At 46.5% G+C, this 23,661-nt stretch overlaps 1 protein-coding gene across 1 annotated transcript in view; it reads right to left on the bottom strand.

The window, feature by feature from the left end:
• The window catches only part of LOC144599790 (serine/threonine-protein kinase 32B-like), a 101,979-nt gene extending 79,560 nt beyond the window's left edge, over positions 1–22,419 (bottom strand). Inside the window, exons 1-2 of the mRNA XM_078411025.1 lie at positions 22,381–22,419; positions 18,608–18,756 (exon numbers count right to left, since the gene is read on the bottom strand). Of these exons, the coding sequence (XP_078267151.1) occupies positions 18,608–18,750 (143 nt within the window). The 5' untranslated portion in view covers positions 18,751–18,756; positions 22,381–22,419. The remainder of the gene's footprint in view (positions 1–18,607; positions 18,757–22,380) is intronic.
• Positions 22,420–23,661: the final 1,242 nt, after the last annotated feature.

Here is a 23,661-nt window from a genome sequence, read left to right as displayed (position 1 = left end):
AGATAGGAACCTGGGAGGATGATGAGTGGCCTCCGGCCCGAATCATTTCATATTATGGGCCAGCCACCTGGGCTCAGGATGGTTCCTGGGGATATTGTACCCCAGTGTACATGCTAAACCGGATAATACGCTTACAGGCTGTATTGGAGGTGATCACTAATCGGACGGCTGCCGCACTAGAGATGTTGGCAAAGCAGCAAACGCAGATGAGAACAGCAGTATACCAAAATCGATTGGCCCTGGACTACCTCCTAGCCGAAGAAGGAGGGGTATGTGGGAAATTCAACCTCTAATTGTTGCCTGAATATTGACAATAACGGACAGGCAGTAATGGACATATCCGAAGGAATCCGGAAATTGGCGCATGTTCCGGTACAAAGGTGGAACTCAATTATGGGCATTGGATGGTGGGATTCCCTCCTGGGAGGATCATGGTGGAGAACGGTGGCACAGGTGATCTTATGTGCACTGGCTGGGCTGATCTTTATCCCCTGTTGTATACCTTGTCTTAGGGAGCTTATAACTAGGAGCATAAGTCAGATGCAGGCTGTAGCAATGCCAATGGGGACAAGAGGGGAGGTGCAGAAAATCATGATAATGCGACTAGGGGAGGTTCTAGATTCCCAGAGAAAGGAAATTAGGAGAATGCTACATCAGTTGGAGACAAAGGAGTTTGAAAATGGGGTTTAATCAGGGGATGCGTAGCAAAAGAAAAAGGGTGGATTGTGAGAGACAGGATGATTAAACCACCAGGGACAGGACGATTAAACCGTCAGGGACAGTATGATTAAACTACCACCGCGCTCGTTAAGGCACTGATAACGTGGTACAGGGACAGAGATAGGCTACACAAACAGTCGTAAATTTAAGAAAGTGTCTAAGCGGCAGGAAAGGGTTGAAATGAGTCATGTGGATAACTACTGCGCTTGCTCAATGAGGTAAATGAACATTGCAAATATGCCCCTGATGGGGAAACTGCTAATTACCATGCACATGCAATGTATGATCTGGGAGGTACCAGGGGCGGTTCAGAAGATTGTGCTCCTCAGTGCTCTGATTGGAAGGAGCCCGAAGGGGAGGGGGATTCAACAAAGGGGAGGGAGATTCAACAAAGTTGTATTGTATAAAGAGAAGGCACTGTCTTTGTCTCGGTGTGTCTCGGTTTGGAGAGGCACCCGGCTCTGCAGACTCGTGAATAAACGGATTTCTTGTTTCCACGACTTTGTCTCTGGCATCGTGATTGTGAGCACCGAGTTACATCTCACAAGTTTGAAAGACAAAAAATGCTGGAGTAACTCAGCGGGTCAGGCAGCGTCTTCAGAGAACATTGATAGGTTTTGAGTCTCGATCCTTCTTCACACTGATTGCAGGGGAGCAAGGAGAGGCAGGACAGAGCGTGGTCAATAATGGGCGATCAAAGGCGAGGGTTTTTATTGATAGGCAGATTGTTGGACAAAGGTGAGAGATGAAAAGACAGGTCACAAAGTGCTGGAGTAACTCGGCAGGTCAGGCAACATCTCTGGAGCAGATAGTCACATATCCATGTTCTCCAGAGATGTTGCCTGACCTGAGTTGCTCCAGCACATTGTGGCTTTTTGTGTATTAACCAGTATCTGCAGTTTATTGTTTCTATATGAAGAGACAGGTGTGAACCTAGAGATGCAAATTGTGAAACTCGACGGTAGAAAAGTTGTGAACTGTGGAGCCATTGGAAGGGATGCAGGGAGGGGGAAGGGAGAGGTCAGTGCAAGGTCAGTGCAAGGTCAGCCAGGTCCAGGGAAGGGGGAGGGGGTGATCTTGGGGAAGAGAGAGAAGGGGGAAATTACCAAAGAAAGGTAAAAATTGATGTATCTCTCGTTCTTTCTCTGTCTCTCTCTTTGTCTCTCTCTCTTTTTCTCTCTCTCTCTCTCTCTCTCTCTCTCTCTCTCTCTCTCTCTCTCTCTCTCTCTCTCTCTCTCTCTCTCTCTCTCTCTCTTTTTTTTTTCCTTTTCAAAGACTTTATTCAGCACATTCACATGATACATCACATCAAAACCACATTCAGAGGTTACAAATCATCAAGTAATCATTATAATACAATGTTGCCTTCATTATTTACAATGCTCTCAACCCCCCGCGGTGACCAGCGCCCTTGGAAGGCCTCCAGAGTCCCCGTGGTCTCCGCGTGTTCACACGCACACGGACGTAGGCCCGGAAGAGGGGAAGGCAGCCGACTCTGGCAAGACCATCGACCGCCCGCTGCCTGGACCCGCGAATGGCCAACTTGGCCAGGCCCAAGAGCAAACCGACAGGGAGTTCCCACCCCCCCACCCCCTGCCTTGTGTCCAAACACTAGAATCGTAGGACTAAAGTGTAACCAAAACTTGAGGAACAACCCCTTCAGATATTGGTATAGGGGCAGTAACCTCTCACACTCCATATAGACGTGGAACACGGTCTCTTCGTCACCGCAGAAAATACAGGCGGTCGGCGAGCCCGTGAACCGACTTAATAGTTTATTACACACCACCGCTCTGTGCAACACTCTCCACCCCAGGTCCCCGATGTAAAGGGGAACGACTCCCTTATAGAGAGACCCCCACTGAGGACCGTCCCCGTCTTCAGGTGGTAACACAGACCGCCAAGATGTGTCAGGGCGGTGTACGAAGACAAGGAGGTGTAGAATGTGCAGGAGCATTCTGTACAGTGTGCGTCTCTTCGCATCACGAAACAGCACGCTGGGCATCTCGGAAAGGCGGCTCAAGTTGTGCGGAGCCGGCGCCCGGGAGAAATCCCGGAGCCTAGGCCCGATGAGCAGATCTGACGGAGCGGGGGTAAGCTCAGTCAGAACCACTCTAGGCGCACGCCTCTCCTCGACACCCGCCATGACAGGGTGAGGACCGGGTGCTCCCGCAGCCACGACGTCCCCCTCCCTTTGTGGAACAACACGTCGGCTGAAAACAACCAAATTCCTCACTCTAAGCACGTCCCGATAGAAACTAGGCAGACCCCGTAAGGCGGGTCGACTGATGCCCGCCACCGGCAGCCACGAAACCCCCCGTAGGCAACAACCCCGACGAAAAAAATACGTGGCCAGAGCGTGCCACCTGGGGGGGTTCTCCGTGTACATATACCTCCGCAGAGTCCTGAGGCGGAGAGCCGCCACCTGGGAACGCACGCATACCAAGGACTGGCCGCCCTCCTCCAACGGGAGACTCAGGACTGCTGCGGTAACCCAATGCTTCCTATTTCCCCAGAAGAAGTCCACCAGCTTCTTCTGTAAAGTCGTTGCAAAGATGGAGGGCGGGACAAGAGTAGCCAGCCGGTACCACAACATGGAGGCCACCAGCTGGTTTATGACCAGCACCCTCCCCAGAAAGGAAAGGACTCCAAGCAGGCCTGACCAGCGTCCCAGCCGGGCCACGACTTTCATCTCCAGCTCCTGCCAGTTCGCCGGCCAAGCATCCTCAGTGGGACTCAGGTACACCCCCAGATAGAGGAGGTGCGTGGTGCTCCACGCATACAACGCCATCTCCTCCGGCAGGGAGTCTACCTGCCACTGACCCACTAATAGTCCAGAACATTTACTCCAGTTAATCCTGGCGGATGATGCAGCCGAGAAAATCCTCTGGCAGTCACGCATCCTCCGCAGGTCACCAGGGTCAGTGAACGTAAGGAGCACATCATCGGCATAAGCTGAAAGAACCACTTCCACCCCCGGACCTGGTAGAGCCAGGCCTGTCAACCTCCTCCGAAGAAGACACAGGAATGGCTCTACACAGACCGAGTACAACTGACCAGACATGGGGCACCCTTGACGAACCCCCCTCCCAAAATGAATGGGAGCCAACAACACCCCATTAACCTTCACAAGACACTCCACTGCAGCGTACAAGAGCCGGACCCTGGCTACAAAATGCGGTCCAAATCCGAACGCTTGCAGCGTCCCGAGTAGGTAGTCGTGATCTACCCTGTCAAAAGCCTTCTCCTGATCAAGAGGCAGAAAGGCAGCTGACTGACCAGTGTCCTGAGATAGATGAATCAGGTCCCTAACCAGGTGGATGTTATCCTGAATGGACCGACCAGGGACTGTATAGGACTGGTCAGGGTGAATCAGTTGAGACAGCACAGAGCCCAGGCGATTTGCCATCGCCCGTGCAAAGACTTTGTACTCTGTACAGAGGAGAGAGACCGGGCGCCAGTTCTTCAACAGGCGGAGTTCGCCCTTCTTGGGCAGCAGGACAACGACCGCCCTGCGCCACGAGAGGGGCATCTCCCCGGTCGCCAGGCTCTCCCCCAGAACCTTCATGTAATCATCCCCCAGGACATCCCAGAAGGCTCTAACAAATTCTACCGTCAACCCATCCAGCCCAGGGGACTTGCCCCTCCTGAGCTGGTACAGGGCACGTGTCAACTCCTCCAATGATAAGGAGTCATCCAGAAGATCGGACACTTCCCTATCTACAGTCGGTAGACCCTCCCACAGGACCCGCTGAGCCTCCCCGCTGCAATCATCTGCGGAGAACAGGGTCCCATAAAAGGACCGGACTAAAGCACTGATCCTCTCTGGATCTGTGACAGAGGAGCCATCATCCGCGAGCAGCTCTACGAGCTGTTTGCGGGCTCCCCGCCCCTTCTCCAGAGAGAAAAAGAAAGGTGACGCTCGGTCCAAATCGTGCAGCATTTGGACCCGCGACCTCACGTAAGCACCTCGGGACCGCTCAAGCAGCAGGTTCCTCAAGGCTTCCTTCTTCCCCTGAAACTCTCCCCATTCACAGGAGTCCTCCCCAATCCGACCCAGGCGAGACTCCGCCCCCGATAGCTCCCTCTCGAGCCTCTCAACCGCTGAGTCCCGCCTTCCGGTCGACCCCCACGTATATTCCTTACAAAAGAGACGGATGTGAGCTTTCCCCACATCCCACCACTGCCTAAGTGAAGAAAAGCTCCCCTGCCTCCCTCTCCACTTCACCCAACTCCGTCTGAATGACTCCCGGAAACACCAATCCTCCAGCAGCTTGTTATTGAAATGCCAGTAAGCAGACCCAGCCCGCGTGCGCCCCGGATTGAAGTCCACGCGCACCAGACAGTGGTCTGAGCATGGCACCAGCCGCATTGAGGCCGCTGAGACACGGGAGACAAACGCACCGGAGATATACATACGATCAATGCGGGAACCGTCCCCCTCAGACCTCCGCGAGAATGCGTTTGAGTCAGGGTGGAGGTTCCGCCATGCATCCACTAGCTCAAAGGAATCAAGCAAGCCTCTCAGTTTCTTTGCTACAGCAGGGGCACACTGAGTACCAGAACGATCTCGCACCTCAAGTGTGCAGTTGAAATCTCTTTCAATAGTGCTCAACAGAGCAGTCACCTCCTGAAGTAGGCAGGCCGGCATCGTGCCACTGCTGGGGGCATACACGTTAACAAAATGCAACGGCATGCCATCCAGACTCACGGCCAGATAGAACAAACGACCTGGCACCACTTCCTGTACCTTCAGGATCTCTGGCTGAAAAGTCGGGGCCAACAGAAAAGCCACCCCACTCGAATTTGTGCTGAGGTGGCTCATGTAAACCCCCCCTTCCCACTCCAGTCGCCAGGTGGGATCGTCACTGACAACAGTGTGCATCTCTTGCAGAAAACACACCGCATATTTCCCTTCCCTCAGGACTGATAAATGCTGAAATCTGCGAAAGCTCGCTCTACTACCATCTCGCCTCCTCTGCACATCGCTCAAGGCCAGTGTCAGAGTCCGTGGGACTACAGCTTGCTGAAAGCTCACTCACCCCACTGCACAGGCCGAGCCCATCACTCTCCCCCTCCTCCGGCATGACACCACCCCCAGGATCAATGCCGAGGGAGGGTCCCGATACCTCTGACAGCAACAAGCTGTCCGGTGAAAGGCTAGGCTCCTGCACTCTCCCATCACACCCCACATCTGGGCCTGGGGAAGAAAAAACAGCAGGCACCCCCGGGGTCCCGGGTATGCAGGCACCCACAAGATCCAGAGGAGGGTCACAACCCATAACCGCCCTGCCCCCCACAGCACCCAGAGATTCCGCACCACTGGCAGCACCCAGAGAGTCTCCACCCTCCACCACCTCACCAACACCCACTGAAAGAGCTGGTGTTCTTGGAGTCTTCCCTACTACCTCAACCGGTGAGGCATCACACCCCTCATCACCTCCGCTGGTTCTAATACAGAGCACAGAGTGGAACGTTTGATCTCCCGCTCCTCCCCCCTCAGGCTGACTCTGCTCATCCCCCATCCCAGGGGGCACATTTCCAGGGGAGTCAAACCCATCAACCGGCGTGCCAACACCCTCAGAAGGCCTCTGAAACGAGGGGACCTCCACCGACCCAGGGGACACGCTCCCAGGGGCACCAACCCCACTACCCGATGAGGTGACTCCCTCGGAAGGCCCCTGAGATGAGGGGACCGCCACCAACCCAGAGGACACAGTTTCAGGGGAGGCGATCCCAGTAACTGATCTGGTAACACCTGCAAAAGGTCCCTGAACCAGAGGCTCATCCTCCGGCCCACAAGTCACCAGTCCGTGGTCACCGACCTCGTCAGGGGTGGAAGGTCTCGAAATATCCGTCCCCCTTAATTTGGGCCCACGCTCATGCTCTTCCTCGCTTTGCGACAGCCTTCTTTTTAACCCGGTGGCCTGCGGAGGTACGGTGACCTCCATAGAGGAAGGGTCCTCCGCCTCCGCACCACCCGCTGCCCCCTTTCTACTCCCATGTTTGCCCCCACCTGCCCCCTTCCGGTTCACCTCAGCTCCTTGCTGAGCCACACCAGGTGCGTCCTGGACTTCACTGGGCCCACTGGGCAAAAGACCATCTGCTTTTGATTGACTCCCTTGGAGGGACTTATTCTTCTTCTTATCCTTATCACTTTTCTTCCCCTTCTGCGTCTCCCAACCTCCCTCCCCCCCTTCACCCTTCCCCTGCGCCTCGCCATCTACCACCTCCACAGGTTCAGGGCATAGGGGGCGGGGGCCCTCACTGCTCCGGGTCACCAAGGCAGTACTTGCAGCCTCTGATGGGTTGGCAGTGCCGTCCTGGGTCACCGAGGCGGAGCTAGCAGCCCCAGCCAAGTCAGCAGTTCCACCCCGGGCCACCGAGGCATGGCGGGCCGCCCCGGAAGGGCCAGCACTGCATTCCTGGGCCCCTGCGTTAGAATTTCTCGCAGCGGCCCGGCTCTTGGGACACTCTCTACGGAGATGTCCAAACTCCTTGCACGCATGACACTGTGCCTCTCCCCAGCTCCAATACACGCGATTGGAGAGACCCTTATGCTCCACAGCGAAGCTCCCCTCGGCACCCAACCCCACTTCCACCTTCATAAACACGCGCCTCTTGAAGCTCAGGACCCCTTTCTCATACGGGTCATTCCCGGGGTGCATAGGCCTAGTAAGCTTAGACCGCACCTCCCCAATCTTCACCAAGTGTGGAAGGAGTTTTGCATCCCAGAGAAACGTGGGACAATTCCGTAGGAGAACCGATTTTACATTGGACACCCACGGTTCCACCTGTAGATGGACCCCCTCCACCGTGAGCCCCTTCTCCAACACTTGGGCCACATCCTCCCGGGACTTCAGTATCAACTGAACCTTCCCTCCTGCACTCTCGGAAGAGGCAATGACATCCCTCTTGAACAGATCATGCAAGCCCTTTGCAATTGCAGCCCTGCTCCACACGAACCCGGTTTGAACCGAGATCCCATAAATATCCCAGTCCAAGTCAACATGAGGCTCATCCACGAGTGGCCTCGAAGCCGCCGTCGAAGCCGCCACTGCGTAGCTCTGAACCTTAGGCCGAGCCCCCGCCTTCATGACAGTGGCACACCCCAGCTCCAGGGACAGCAGCACCTCAGCTCAAAAGCGATCCTCAGACAGTCACAGTCTGAATAAGCAGCAGAAGCAGTTTCCTCCAGCCAGAGAAAGGAAAGTCCCCAAGCTCACCTCCACAATCCAGAGCAGCTTTTGGAAGGCTCTTCAAAGCCCTGACAGAAGCAAAAGATACCCTCTTCACGTTAAGCCCAGGCAACAGCACTGTGCAAAACGGTATTGGGGCAGAGAGTCGGTGCTATAAATATCAAAGACACCGAAATCATTCCTACCCACGATCTCCAGGCACTCTTGGCAATCCGCCAGCCACGGCTGCTCCCACCGCGGTGCAGAAGAACTCAGGAATTCCACACGAAATGGAGAAATCCTTAAACAAAGGAAAGTTTCCACAGTCCGACGTTCGGTCAAACTATGAAATCTCACTGCAACTGTTCCTCCTCCTTCGACAAGAACCTTGAAAGGTTACTTCAAAACTTCTCAGTCGCCGGAGCAGAGAGAAACACGACCTCTCTCTCTCTCTCTCTCTCTCTCTCTCTCTCTCTCTCTCTCTCTCTCTCTCTCTCTCTCTCTCTCTCTCTCTCTCTCTCTCTCTCTCTCTCTCTCTCTCTCTCTCTCTCTCTCTCTCTCTCTCTCTCTCTCTCTCTCTCTCTCTCTCTCTCTCTCTCTCTCTCTCTCTCTCTCTCTCTCTCTCTCTCTCTCTCTCTCTCTCTCTGTTGAGGAGACAAGCTAGCTGGAAAACAATTCATTCAGCTCACTCAATTGCTCTTTCCCTGTTATCTGCTGAAGGCGTTTATTCTCTGCACATCAATTTTCAGAGCCTTTTATGTGGGACTGTTGAATGCCATCTGGAAATTCAAATCGCATCTATGCAGTCCTGTCTTTAACCTTTCCTGTTAGTTCACCAAACAAAATTGATCAGGTTAGTCCAACCTGCGTGCTCTTTCATCTGCAGTTATTTTCTTATACTACTTGTTGCTCCACTGCGATTTCTCTTCAAGGTATGTCCACTTTGAAGAAGTTCTCCTCCTCTCTTCGACGAGAGTTTAGCAACATGCTCTCTCTCTCGCTGCTCCCCCTCTGTGATTTCTCCTGCCCTCCTACTCTACGACCACATCTTGACCCAGACTAGCTGGATCAGTCTGAAGAAGGGTCTCGACCCGAAACGTCACCCATTCCTTCTCTCCCGATATGCTGCCTGACCTGCTGAGTTACTCCAGCATTTTGTGAATAAATGCTCTTTCACAAATATGTCTTGGTTCTCCTTTGCAATCCAAATTCTTAAACTACCTGTTAATACATTTTTTCCAGATCATTGTTTCTACAAAGCTCCCCCCATTTCATCGGATAACCTGACCAGCAAGGTATTTGCCGGGCATGTCCTCAATCACTTTTTGAGCATGGCAGTCATATTAGCATTCTTCAGTTGTCTGCCACCACCCCTGGCAGCCATTCTGCAATAGGGATCCAGTATTGTGGAAGTTGTTGCTGGATCAACATCTGAATTTATGGATTATTGATAGTGACATGAGTTCAAATGTCACCATGGCAATTAGGGCATTTCCATTCATATAAGTAAATGCCTGGAATCTTTACGAGGATGTTGCCAGGACTAGAGGGTCAGATCTATGGGGCAGAGGTTGAGTAGGCTGGGACTCTATTCCTTGGAATGCAGGAGAATGTGGGGTGACCTTATAGAGGTGTATAAAATCATGAGAGGAATAGATCATGAGAGGAATAGCACAGAGTCTCTTGCCCAGAGTGGGTGAATTGAGGACCAGAGGCCATAGGTTTAAGGTGAAGGGGAAAAGATTTAATAGGAATCTGAGGGGTAATTGTTTCACACAAACTGTGGTGAGTGTATGGAACGAGCTGCCAGAGGAGGTAGTTGAGAAAGAGTTTAATGATCGTTTAAGAAACTGTTAGACAGGTACATGGATAGGACAGGTTTGGAGGGATATGGACCAAACACAGGCAGGTGGGACTAGAGTAGCTGGGACATGTTGGCCGGTGTGGGCAAATTGGGCCGGTGTGGGAAAATTGGGCCGAAGGGCCTGTTTCCACACTGTATCACTCTATGACTCCATCTGGCATGAATAACATTAACCACACAACTAGTGGCCTGCTGTCCAGAAAGTGTCGTCCTTGCCCAGGCTAGTCTACATGCTGCTGTTGACAGTGGTGCCCAAATCCCACAGATGAATAACAGAACAATAGACAATAGACAATAGGTGCAGGAGGAGGCCATTCGGTCCTTCGAGCCAGCACCGCCATTCAATGTGATCATGGTTGATCATTCTCAATCAGTACCCCGTTCCTGCCTTGTCCCCATACCCCCTGACTCCGCTATCCTTAAGAGTTCTATCCAGCTCTCTCTTGAATGCATTCAGAGAATTGGCCTCCACTGCCTTCTGAGGCAGAGAATTCCACAGATTCACAACTCTCTGACTGAAAATGTTTTTCCTCATCTCCGTTCTAAATGGCCTACCCCTTATATTTAAACTGTGGCCCCTGGTTCTGGACTCCCCCAACATTGGGACCTCCATCCCACTTTCCTCATCACCCGAGGACACATCCTCTCTGCACCAGTTGACCCTTGAGCCTGAAGAAGGGTCTCGACCTGAAACGTCACCTATTCCTTTTCTCCAGAGATGCTTCTTGACCCACTGAGTTACTCCAGCTTTTTGTGTCTATCTTCGGTTTAAACCAGCATCTGCAGCTCCTACCCACACGACTCATTGTAAAACTTCTCTAATTCCTCCTGTTGCTTGGACCATTGATCCGAAATGAGTTACACTATTCCCTGAGCTGTTTTATGCTGCTGTCTTCCTCCTCCTTCATCCAGGTATATCTCAGGCAGCATCTCAGGAGAGAAGGAATGGGTGACGTTTCGGGTTGAGACCCTTCTTCAGACTGATGTCCGGGAGGGGGCGGGACAAAGATAGGATGTAGTACGAGACAGGAAGACAGTGGGAGAAATGGGAAGGGGGAGGCGAAAGATAGGGACAGAGGAACTATCTGAAGTTCGAGAATTCAATGTTGATATGAATTTGCTGGTCCACTTGGAACAGTTAGAGAGCCGAATAATTCCTGCTGCTGATTATGGTGCCCTGGGAAGGCACAGACTCAGTATAAATGTGTTTTAATCTTCTTCAGACTTTGAATATTAGTTTTATAAAAATATGGGATAAGACACAAAGGCTCAGCTGGTAGAGCTGCTGCCTCACAGAACCAGAGAGCAAGGTTCAATCCTAATTGGAATTGGCAGGTTCTCTGCGTGACTGCGTGGGCTTCCCCTGGTGCTTCAGTTTCCTCTCACATCCAAAGGACAGGCTAGTTGGATAATTAGCAGCAGTAAAGTGCACTGGGGGTGGGTGCAGATAAATTCCAAAAGAATCAACTTTCAGTGTTGAAGTGCATGCAAGGGAGATTGATTTGCCGAGTTACAGGAGGGGAAGGGACTGTGGTCCAATCATCATAAGGTCATAAGATCATGTGATAGGAATGCAATTAGGCCATTCGGCCCATCAAGTTTACTCCGCCATTCAATCATTTGTGATCTATCTCTTCCTCCTAACCCCATTCTCCTGCCTTCTCCCCATAACCTCCGACACCTGTACTAATCAAGAATTTATCTATATCTGCCTTAAAAATATCCACTGACTTGGCCCCTACGGCCTTCTGTGGCAAAGAATTCCTGCAGCATCTTAGGAGAGAAGGAATGGGTGACGTTTCGGGTCGAGACCCTTCTTCAGACTGTTGTCAGAGGAGGGGGCGGGACAAAGATAGGATGTAATCGGAGACAGGAAGACTAGTGGGAGAACTGGGAAGGGGAGGGGATAGAGATGGAAGCAGGGACTACCTGAAGTTAGAGAAGTCAATGTTCATACTGCCGGGTTGTAAACTGCCCAAGTGAAATATGAGGTGCTGTTCCTCCAATTTGTACTGGGCCTCACTCTGACAATGGAGGAGGCCCAGGACAGAAAGGTCAGATTGGGAATGGGAGGGGGAGTTGAAGTGCTGAGCCATTGGCAGATCAGGTTGGTTGAGTCGGACTGAGCGGAGATGTTCAGCGAAACGATCGCGTTTAAGATTGTTCCAGTAACTAAAACAATTTTCACTCTTTATTATCACAGATCCATTTGATGTAACCTTATGCAAGCTTTACAGATGGCCTTCAAGTTACTGGGAAACAGGGAGGAACGATGCTCCATTCTTAAAAAAACAGTCCACAACTCAAAGTCACATTATCTGCACGTGACAGAAAATGTGACATGAAAAATAAATTAATTTTGTGTTTATTTATTTATTTCTTCACGTAAAGGTGGAGCAGCGGTAGAGCTACTGGCCTGCAGCGCCAGAGACCCGGGTTCGATCCTGACCATGGGTGTTTGTCCGTACGGAGTTTGTACGTTCTCCTCGTGACCTGTGTGGGTTTTCTCTGAGATCTTCAGTTTCCTCCCACACTCCAAAGTCGTACAGGTTTGTGGGTCAATTCGCCTGGTGTAAACGTACATTGTCCCTTGTGTGTGTAGGATAGTGTTAATGCACGGGGATCGCTGGTCGGTGCGGACTCGGTGGGCCGAAGGGCCTGTTTCGGTGCTGTATCTCTAAACTAAACTAAAAAGTCTGTGTGAGCAAATTTTAGTTTGTATCTCAAATTGGTGGGCAGTGATTAGTGAATTCTGTAAGGGTAAGATTTTGTAACCCAAACGGCTGTAATGCGGGGGGTTGTCTGCATTGAAAGTGCAAGGTGTTGATGCATGCCTGTGAGAATAAGAAACGGGAAGTGACCAGAACCTAGAGTTAGAGAAAAATATTCATAACATGAGAATTATGACTAATGCAGGTTTGTGGTATTTTAGGTAGAAATTCACTGAAATTTATTTTCATTGACTTCATGTAATTCAGAAAAGATGTAATGTTGAGAGTAACATTTTATAAATAGTTTAGTTTAGGGATACAGCGTGGAAACAGGCCCTTCGGCCCACCGGGTCCGCACCAACCAGTGATCCCCATTTATTAACACTCTCCTACACCCACTAGGGACAAATTTACATTTGTCATGCCAATTAACCTACGTACCTGTACGTCTTTGGAGTGTGGGAGGAAACCGAAGATCTCGGAGAAAACCCACGCAAGTCATGGGGAGAACATACAAACTCTGGACAGACAGCACCCGTAGTCGGGATCGAACCTGGGACTCCGGCGTTGCATTCGCTGTAAGGCAGCAACTCTACCGCTGCGCCACCTTGCCGCCATAGAGGTTAAATAGAAGTTAATAGCTTTGCTTTGTACTTTGAAATAAAAGGAAGCTTCATTTCAGATAAATGGTAGCTATAATGCTGCATACCACAATGCCACTATACTAAAACTATCTTCAGAAAATAAATATGCTAGCACAAAAAGGTAATCTACCAGCCTTCTTGACCCTTTGACACACTTACTAATCAAGAACCTAGGTCAAAATTCAAGGTCTGAAGAAGTGGCTCGACCAAAAACGTCACCCATTCCTTCTCTCCAGAGATGCTGCTGCCTGACCCGCTGAGTTACTCTAGCATTTTGTGTCTATCTTCGATGTAAACCAGCATCTGCAGTTCTTTCCTGGACAAGAACCTATCAATCTCCACTTTAAAAATACCCAATGACTTGGTCTCCACCACCATCTGTGCCAATGAATTCCACAGATTAATATGAGTTTTGAGTATTACCAATCAGATTTGTCTCTCCAGAGTGCAAAACTGTACCTTCAAATATCAATGATAGGCTGTGGAAAATGAAATATATATATATATCAAAGATGAAGTTTCACTTCTGGAGCTGAGACTGAGGCACATTGTAGGGACTGATGAAACCTGCAACAATAGATTTTTCTTTGAAATTGCACAATAATTTGGTTTGTGCGGTTTTATTTATCTCATCAGTCATCTTTAGCTCAAATGATGAATTCGCTTTTACAAATCTTCTGGTTCTATAAAACTCTACTACAATGATTGCAGAATTCTTACTCGGTTGGCTTAATTACAAACAACTGGAGCGCCACGATCTAATTAAGTCAAATTCACGATAAGCAGAATAAAATATGATCACGTAAGACAACTTGATTGTTGTCTTGTCAAAAATGCTGAAAGCAGATTGACTGCCCATTAAGAGCAATTACCAAGACATCAGAATTATTTTCATTCACACTTGTATGGAGCTAGATTGAAAGGTTTGAATGATACAGGGAGAACTGATTAAGAGCAACTGGAGAGATGTAATATGAGGGAGATAAAAACAACAGGAGATATAATTCAAGAGAGACATGTGTGAGAAGGAGGGTCTCGACCCAAACCGTCACCCATTCCTTCTCTCAAGAGATGCAGCCTGTCTCGCTGAGTTACTCCAGCATTTTATGTCTATATATTCAAGAGAGACACATTGGTGTGGAACAAACAGGAATTAATGTAAAGAGTTCAACTAACAGGACTTCCTTGAGGGTTTGCCAATTGATAAATAATTCAAGTGTTTCTACACACCATCCTAGAGTAAAAAATATGATATCTTTGAGGAAGCAAATGGTTAATCGCAGTCCTGTGTTAATGTTCTCTGGAAACGTGGATGCAGATATCATTGGCACACCAATTGGTTTGTATCCATCATTGTCCTTGAGGAGGTAAGTTTCCTCCTTGAAGCATGAGGAAAAGATGCACCTAGTTTGGGAAACCCAACACTGATGAAAGAATTTTGTGATACATTTCCAACATGCTTACAATTACTTGTAAACCATTGCTGGTTTTGGGGGTATTGTCAAAGAAGCATTGGTGAATTCATTTTGGAGATGGCAAGCTCGATGGGGCTAATGTGCCAATGGCAGATGGGGTGTAAATCATGCAAATTGCCTATTATAGAAGATAGACACAAAATGCTGGAGTAACTCAACGGGACAGGCAACATCTCTGGATAGAAGGAATGGGTGACTTTTCGGGTGGAGACTCTTCTTCAGACTGAGAGTTAGGGGAGAGGGAGACACAGAGATATGGAAGGGCAAGGTGTGACAATGAAAGATCAAAGGGGCCAAAGCTCAAGGAAAATGGAGAATAGATCATTGTTAGCTGGGTGAAGTTGACAACAAGGCATACAAAGATAAATTTAACCAGGAGGACAGTCAAACTTGTCAGGGAACTAGGATGGGGGAGGGATGGAGAGAGAAGGAAAGTAAGTATTAGTTGGTTAGAGAAGTCTGCTGGGTATCCTGGATGGAGGCGAAGGAGGAGGCTTTTATGTAAGGGTAAACAGACTATGTCAGCTAAAGTGGAAATGTCAGCGAAATTAGCAGCACCACATTTCAAACCTTGATTAGGAAAACAAGTAGATATTTTTGACGAATGCTTAGGCTAACTCAAAGGGACCCAGTGAGATCACGGAGACAAGCTTTGCTTTCTTAGAGACATCCGAGTCTTGCTCAGCTTGATAGGACACATAACTCATGCTATTAATGGTACCAAGGAGGATAGCTAGCTTGACACAGAGTCACCTGTTGTTCTTAGAGATAACACTTATTATATAAGTGCATGCTTCCACCACTAGAGTAGAGATTAAAGAGAGCTTCACCCAGAGAGAGTGGATGAGCTTGGACCGTGGTGTGTGCCGGTGCCAGCCAGTGCCACCAGGAGACACGAATACTCAGAGGGGCATGGGATGTTATTTTGTACTGTTACTATATTGATAGATTTTTCACTATTTTACTTCTATTTTGCTTTCATAAATAGTTATTTGTGCTCTTCAATATGTGCTTTCACCTTTCATTGATCCAAATCCTTGAATCCTGCATGTATTTTGTTAAAGAGGTATAGGGAAATATTGGCTTTAAAATCTCCTTTTCTTTCTCGCAAGCCAACTAGCATATTCTGCTTCCTTTTCCTTGTACCTTTCATGATTTCTGGGTGCTGCACCAATGCAGGAGAAGTTTGGGCCCAACAGGTCCACTTGGTCTAGTATTATATATATTTCAAAGACAAGCGTGGATTTAATCATTTCCACCCCCTCTCCTATGGTAAAGGCAATCAGTATCTGCGGTATCTCATCAGCTTTTCTATCTTCAGCAATATTTATTTTTCTCTTGGCCACTTGACATTCTACCTGTCTGTTTCTTATTCAACATCGTTCCACTTTGCTAGTATCTTATTTCTATTTTCCAATTATGTGCATTGTAGAAGACAGTCATTAAATGGTCTGTTGTAAGATAGAAATTGCAAACAATTCTTGGCAGAGTAATTGAAGGATGAATCAAAGCAAAGAAATAAGCTTTTTGAATAAATGGCCTGCAAGAACCATGCACATTTATAAAGAAGGTGAAGTTATGTTTTCAATGCTGGCCTTTCATCAAAATAATTCAAGCAGCATCTGAAATGTAAATCAGATTTTTCACTAATCAGGGACAGCAATCTAACTCTCTGTTGCCAATATTTATTTGAATGTTTTAAAAATCAGATTCCCGTAAGGTAAAATTGGCATGACGATGGGCAGTTACAATTGAGCATTTGCTATTTGTGGGATCTCGTTGAATGCAAATTGTCCAGTTGATCTCAACATTAGTTCAGTGATTACATTTCAAAATTGCTTCACTGGAACATCCTGATGTCAAGAAACACCCTATCAAAATGTTTCTTGTATCTTGTCATCACTTCCGAAGAGTCCACCTGGGACTATATTGGAAGTATCCGATACCCACTAGGGACAATTTTTAACACTATCCTACACCCACGAGGGACAATTTTTACATTTTACCAAGCCAATTAACCTACAAACCTGTACGTCTTTTGGAGTGTGGGAGGAAACTGAATATCTCGGAGAAAACCCACGCAGATCACGTGGAGAAGGTACAAACTCCGTACAGACAGCACCCGTAGTCAGGATCAAACCCGGGTCTCCAGCGCTGCATTCGCTGTAAGGCAGCAACACTGCTGTCTTGAGTGCTATATTATATTCCTAACAGATAATCTTTCAGCAAAGATAGACACAAAAGCCTGGAGTAACTCAGAATGGTCAGACAGCATGTCTGGAGAAAAGGAATAGGTAAGGTTTTGGGTCGAGCCCTTTCTTCAGAGGAGCAAGCTTCTGCACATAGACCATGGTGTGAATCTGTAATGGACACTTTTGGGCTGAAATTATTTCTTTTAATTGAGAAGTTTTAAACTCAATACTATCTACTCACTAAAATTAGCAAGGACTCTGTTTCTTGACTGACTAAATTAGACCAGGTAAGTAGTATTTGGAGTTTTCTCTGATCATGTGTTGAAGTTTATACATCATTCAGTATGTTCCAAGGTGAGTCTGTCTTGAATTACAATAGAGCCTGAAGAAAGGCTGCTGTTGACAATCTTATGGGATCTATGTAGCAACTTAACTCCACACAACACCAACAAGAGATAAATCTCAATGAACATTTCATGCAACTATCACAGGTTTCTGCAACACCAAAGCCATTTGTTTGACATGTGAATCGCTTCATTATTTCAATAAGTATCTATTATTTAATATTATCCTTTTTTTACTGTGAAGAATTCAGCACCACGTTTGAAAGGAATAGCAAGGAAAACCGAACATCAACACAAGAGGACGGATTTTTAAAAGGCAACAAAAGACTTGGGAATAAATAAATAAATTTGAGGAGGCTCTTTGCGGGAGGAACGTAGAGGGAGGCAGGTTGTCGTGTGGGCAATGAAAGTACCCGGCATGGTGGCGTAATGGTAGAATTACTGCCTGAAGCCGCCATAGACCCGGGTTCGATCCTGGCTACGGGAGCTTGTCTGTACGGAGTTTGTACGTTCTCCCCTTGACCTGTGTAGGAAGGAACTGCAGATGCTGGTTTAAACTGAAGATGGACATAAAGAGCTGGAGTAACTCTGAGGGACAGGCAGCATCTCTGGAGAGAAGGAATGGGTGACATTTTGGGTCGAGACCCTTCTTCTTTCCAGAGATGCTGCCTGACCCACTGTTACTCCACCTTTTGTGTCTATCTTCGGTTTAAACCAGCACCTGCAGTTCCTTCCTACAGGTTCTTGATAATCATCCTTACTAAAATTGAACACAAATTAATGATTAAATAACATGTAGTTATATTTGTATTAGTGTTATTGTATTTCTAGTAGTGTTTTGAGAATATATTGTGATCGATGATAAGGAATTAGAAAGTGCGCACGATTTCAAGGGTCAAAATCTATATGAAAACTGACAGTTCAGAGTAGAATTTCAGAGCAGTAAGGTAACTGGGACTGTTACACAAGTAAATAAAATGTGTCTGAAAAATGAATGCAAAGTGTCAGAGTCCTGCTGATCGGCGACAACAACCATAAAAAGCATTTTATCAGGATAGAATAAATTGATGACACAAGAATCTGCAGATGCTGGAATATGGACAACAAACATTCAGCTGGAGGAACTGCGAGGGTAAAGCAGCATTTGTGGTGGTGGGGAGGAATTGCTGACACTTCAGCTCAAAACCCTTGCATCAGGATAAAGTACAATACACTAAGCATTAGAATAAATGTAAGTTACATAATTAAGATATGTAAGTAGAGGTAAATTGGATCTATAGAATATAGATGGGTAAATAGGATGTCTAGGATGTAAATGAAAAAGAATATGAATGGAATAAAAGGACGGAAGTAGCATGTATAAAATAGAAATGGGTAAAAGTTGGTATACATCCAAGTTTTAGCATAAACCATATGGCATGATGGAGGAGTTTCCAGTTAAATTTGGCAGATGACACCTTAAAAGCAATAAGTACTCACCATAGATTTACAAGAAAGGGGTGCTCCAGACCCTTCATAACGTGCAGCTCATTGACCACATTCCACACCTTATTATGCTCCATGCAATAGTGCTTGTTGATGTATTTTAACGCATACATCTTTGATACATTATGCTGTACCATGTGTACCTAGTAACCATAAACAAAACATGTACATGAGAGGTGGTTATGAATAAATGCACTAAAAATAAATCATGCATGTTAATTGTTTGACTGCCTTAAAATCTGGTGAGTCAAAACTTTCAATTCTTTGACTTTAGTTTAGTTTAGCGATACAGCATGGAAACAGGCCCTTAGGCCCACTGAGTCCACACCGACCAGTGATCCCTGCACACTAACGCTATCCTACACACAAGGGACAATTTACAATATTACCAAGCCAATTAACCTACAAACCTGTACATTTTTGGAGTGTGTGAGGAAACTGGAGCACCCGGGGAAAACCCACGCAGGTCATGGGGGGAATGTACAAACTCTGTACAGACAGCACCAGTAGACAGGATCGAACCTGGATCTCTGGCGCTGGGAGACTTCAACTCTACCACTGCGCCACCGTGCCACCACTACTTAATTTAAAAAGTTACATATTAGGAAAGGTTTATTGGGTATTTAAAAGTAAAACTAGTTAGGCGCAAGAATTTGATTGCCAATCCAACTTCATCAATATCTCACCAGTTGAGATGGGTCAGAATTATGTCCCAGCTTGCACCCAACCCAACAGGAACCATTAAGTTAAAGAGCTTGTGGATTAAATAGTTATGTGCTGCTGACAAAATTATTTAAAAGTAATCAAACCAGAGAGAAATTGGAGAGGTGAGATCAGTATCATGGGGATTTCCTTCATTGCTTCTGGAAGGAATGTGACATTTGGCCAAACCTTCTCTCCAGAAATTAAATACATGGGGTAAGATAAAATAAGGCAATTTTGCATGCTCCATGCAAGAAATGGGTTTGATAACCTTTACACATTCATCGTGAATAAGGAGTTATTTATATTCTTAGCATTGTGCACTACCAAGTGTACGAGGTGATCGCTGGTCGGTGTGGACTCGGTGGGCCAAGAGGCCTGTTTCCGCGCTGTATCTCGAAAGTCTAAAGACTAAAATTAAATATCTTCCCTGATCGTGTGCAATTTCTTGCATTAAATTGAAACTATTACCTTGCATCAGGATAATATTAGTTAATATTCCATATTTACTTCTCCTTCATATTTAAGTCTCCTTAAAGTATCCTTTCATCAGGCAGAGAATTTGAGGTCAGACAATCTAGGATCCTGCTAACACACAGGACCCAGACCCCACAATAAATACCTGAGTCTTGTGCGAAAGGCTCTCAAATACTTCACAGGTGTTTTGACTAAATAAGAAACATGCACAGCATTGCCATACTATAAGAAAATGTACAGATTTTTGGTACAATGAGTGAAGAGAGATGAGTGGATTGTATATATCAACATATATGTTGATCCAAGCTGCAAGGGTGAGCAACAAGGCAAATGTACATTTGCCCCACCATCTTAATTCTTGCCCCGTGGTAATAATCTTCACATCTAGTGAATGTTTTGTATTCCTCTGATTTAAATGTTATTACATTGAGGTGCAATTGAAACAACTAGGTGTCTTTCTCAGAGGATACTGAAGAGTCAAGCACGTTGCTGTGCATCTGGAGTTACGTGTAAGATAAATTGGTTAAAATAAAAGATTCTGTTCCCGGAAAGGTATTTCGAAAACCGATAGGTTTTTTTAATGACAATAGTTACTAAATCATCCAATAGTATTTAATCCAGTGGATTTAATCTCCCCAGGGTCCTGCAGGGATTTGAGTTTTTTGTTAGTGACCATCATTAGGGCCTCTAGATTCTTGGAACAATAATTTTAACCATTGCCTTTACCTAAACTTGGGCAGGATGCTTCCATGGATTAGCTAAACTGGCATTCCTCATGAGTTAGCACCAAAAACAAATCCATACAGCATCTAAAATTGTGTAGGAAGGAACTGCAGATGCTGGTTTACACCGAAGATAGACACAAAATGCTGGAGTAACTCAGCAGGACAGACATCATCTCTGATTAGAAGGTATGGGTGGCATTTCGAATCGAGACCTGAAACGTCACCCATTCCTTCTATCCAGAGACGCTGTCACTGAGTTGCTCCAGCATTTCGTGTCTATCAGCATCTACAATTGACAAGTTTACACTTTGATAACAGAGAATTAGTTGTTAAATGGGGAAAAAGCTTTCTGTGTACATGATGGGCTGAAGTGCTTGTTTCTGTGTTGTACGACCCTATGATTCTGCAACTCTAAATTTCTCATTTTATTCAAAAACTCACCCAGAAACATTTTGTGTTTATTACCGTGTTTCAAAAGAGCTGTTAGACAATCCCTATAACTCCAAATGATATAATGGAGACTGACTAACTATTATTGTTCACAGCCAATATTACATTTAGTACAATAAGTAACCAAAGGTAAAATATGGAAATTTGTACATCTCATTTCTTACTACCCTGACTACAGTCCTGAAAGTTGTTTACAAAGATCTAGGAGAATGGATTTGCATTCTTTTTGATACCACACTGCTCAAATCATGGATTAATAGAGATATGCAGCATTGAAACAGGCCCTTTGGCCCACTTTCAATCAAATTGGCATTCTGGGCTAGTCCCATTTGTCCACGTTTGGCCCTTATCTCTCTAAATCCATCCTATCCGTACATCCGTTTAAATGTTGACACTGTCTTTTAGATTGAACAATGGCAGAAGGTGTCATTGCTCCCATATCATTCGATGAAACATAACGCACCTTGTAAATAGTTACCAGAGAAAAAAAAAAATTGTTAAGTTTTGGAGCTGTTTCAAATCAATTTGAAACCTCTGTAGGATATTTAGTTGAAAGCGAATATACAAACTAATCTTTTTCGGAAGTCACAGTTCATTTCACATCCAGGGTATAAATGCCCTTCTTCAAACATCAATTTGCTCTCAGGTGCAGAAGCTAATTACAAGATATATTGCATGTCTTAATGCAAAAGCTCAGAGCATTAACATGCTTTGACAGCATGCTGACTGGCTTCAAATCAATAGACAGGAAATACTAGTGCATCACAAAGTAGAGTTTAAAGGGTTAGGAAACAATCGTTTAGCTGCTGTGACATTTATATCATGGCATTTTAGTTGCCAAAGTAGAAACCCAATTAAATATCAGTTTACCACATCAAAGTGACCTGATGTGATGTGGCTGAAATTAACCTTCCGTTCTGCTTCATAATCAATCCATAATGCAAATGTTAGGGGCCCCTGGAAGTGAAGATTCGAGCCACAGTCTGAAGCAGGATCTCGACCCGAAAAGTCACCCATTCCTTCTCTCCAGAGATGCTGTCTGTCCCATTGAGTTACTCCAGCATTTTGTGTCTATCGCCACTAATTCATTTGCTGGCTTTCCCATTCAAAATGCACCACAGCCAACAGAAATGAAGCAACATCAAGAGCAGAAAACTGTCAGGAACAGCAGCTGGCCATTCAGGCCTTCGCCCCTGCTCCCCATTCAACGGGATCAGGTCTGAACCAACCCATCATCCTTATTTTCACACTCGGTTCACCAATTCTTTCTCTTGCAGTCCAAATGTCTAACGACCTCAACCTTAAAAATACTCAACAACAGATCATAAACAGCTCTCTGACACTGTTGAAGGGCACAAATGGATAATTCTGTAGATATTGGCATGGTCTTAAGATTTTACAAAGTTCACTTACCTTCCCCCCAAAGCTGCCCTTGCCAATTGCTCTTAAGATCTGGAAGTGGTCAAAGTTCACTGTAAGGAAAGAAAGAAGCCGGGTCACAATAAATCAGCAAATATTTCTGTTCCCACCATGGGCTGTGGTCACATGCAGACACCATCTTCATGAACTAAAAACTTTTTATTGGAGATAAAGATCTTGCCAGTCATTTCTGATGGGCCATGGAGATACATGTGTTTTGCAGGACTAGTCGTTTCTTACACATCTGGAAACAAGGAGTGGGTCAAACTGCTATTTTAAAGATAATGCATCTTCCTACAACAGATCACAAGAAATGCAAACACTTCCAGAATAGACCAACCAGTTTGGCAGCATCATTGTGGACCAGGTAGAGCAGCTCATCTCAACTCCAGCCACCCTGGTTTAAACCTGATCTCAGCACTGTCTGTGTGGAGTTTGCACATTCCCCCTGTGACTGGGTGGGTTCCCTCCGGGTTCTCCAGTTTCCTCCCACATCCCAAAGAGGTGTGGGTTAGTGGATTAATTGTCCAATGTAAATTGCCACAAGTGGGTGGTGGGAGAAGGTATAAATGGGCATGCGTTTGCATGGAAATTGGTGGGTGAATGAGATTGATGGGATTGCCCAGAGAACCAGCACAGGCTAGGTGGACTGAACGGGCTCATTCAAGTTAAGACAAGTCGAGTTTATTGTCATCTGCACTAGGATAGTGAGAGGCAGGTACAATGGATGTCTTACTTGCAACAGCACCACAGGTGCATGGTGTGTAGGAAGGAACTGCAGATGCTGGTTTACAGTGAAAATAGACACAAAATGCTGGAGTAACTCAGCGGGACAAAAATTCTTACTTGTAGCAGCACAACAGATATGTAAGCATTGTACTTTTAACTTGTAGTTTAGTTTAGCTGTACAGCGTGGAAACGGGTCCCTCGGCCCACCAAGTCCGCACCGACCAGCTGGACATTAACACTATCCAACACACACAATGGACAATTTATATATTTATACCAAACCAATTAACCTACAAACCTGTACGCCTTTAGAGTGTGGCAGGGAATCAAAGATCTCGGAGAAAACCCATCACACGGCCCTGGGAGAACGGACAAACTCCACACAGACAAGTCAGGATCGAACCCAGGTCTCTGGCCCTGTCTACCGCTGTTCCATCGTGACACACTCCTTTGTAAAACCCATTTAATTATTTTGTGATCATTCTCCATTACCAAATACTATCTTGCAGCATTCCCCGATGCAGCGCCACCTAGTGGACACTAGAG

The sequence above is a fragment of the Rhinoraja longicauda genome, chromosome 14 (genome assembly GCF_053455715.1).
Source record: "Rhinoraja longicauda isolate Sanriku21f chromosome 14, sRhiLon1.1, whole genome shotgun sequence".
Classification (NCBI taxonomy): Eukaryota; Metazoa; Chordata; class Chondrichthyes; order Rajiformes; family Arhynchobatidae; genus Rhinoraja; species Rhinoraja longicauda.
Note: the sequence above shows the minus strand (reverse complement) of the source record. Positions and strands in the feature narration are given on the sequence as shown.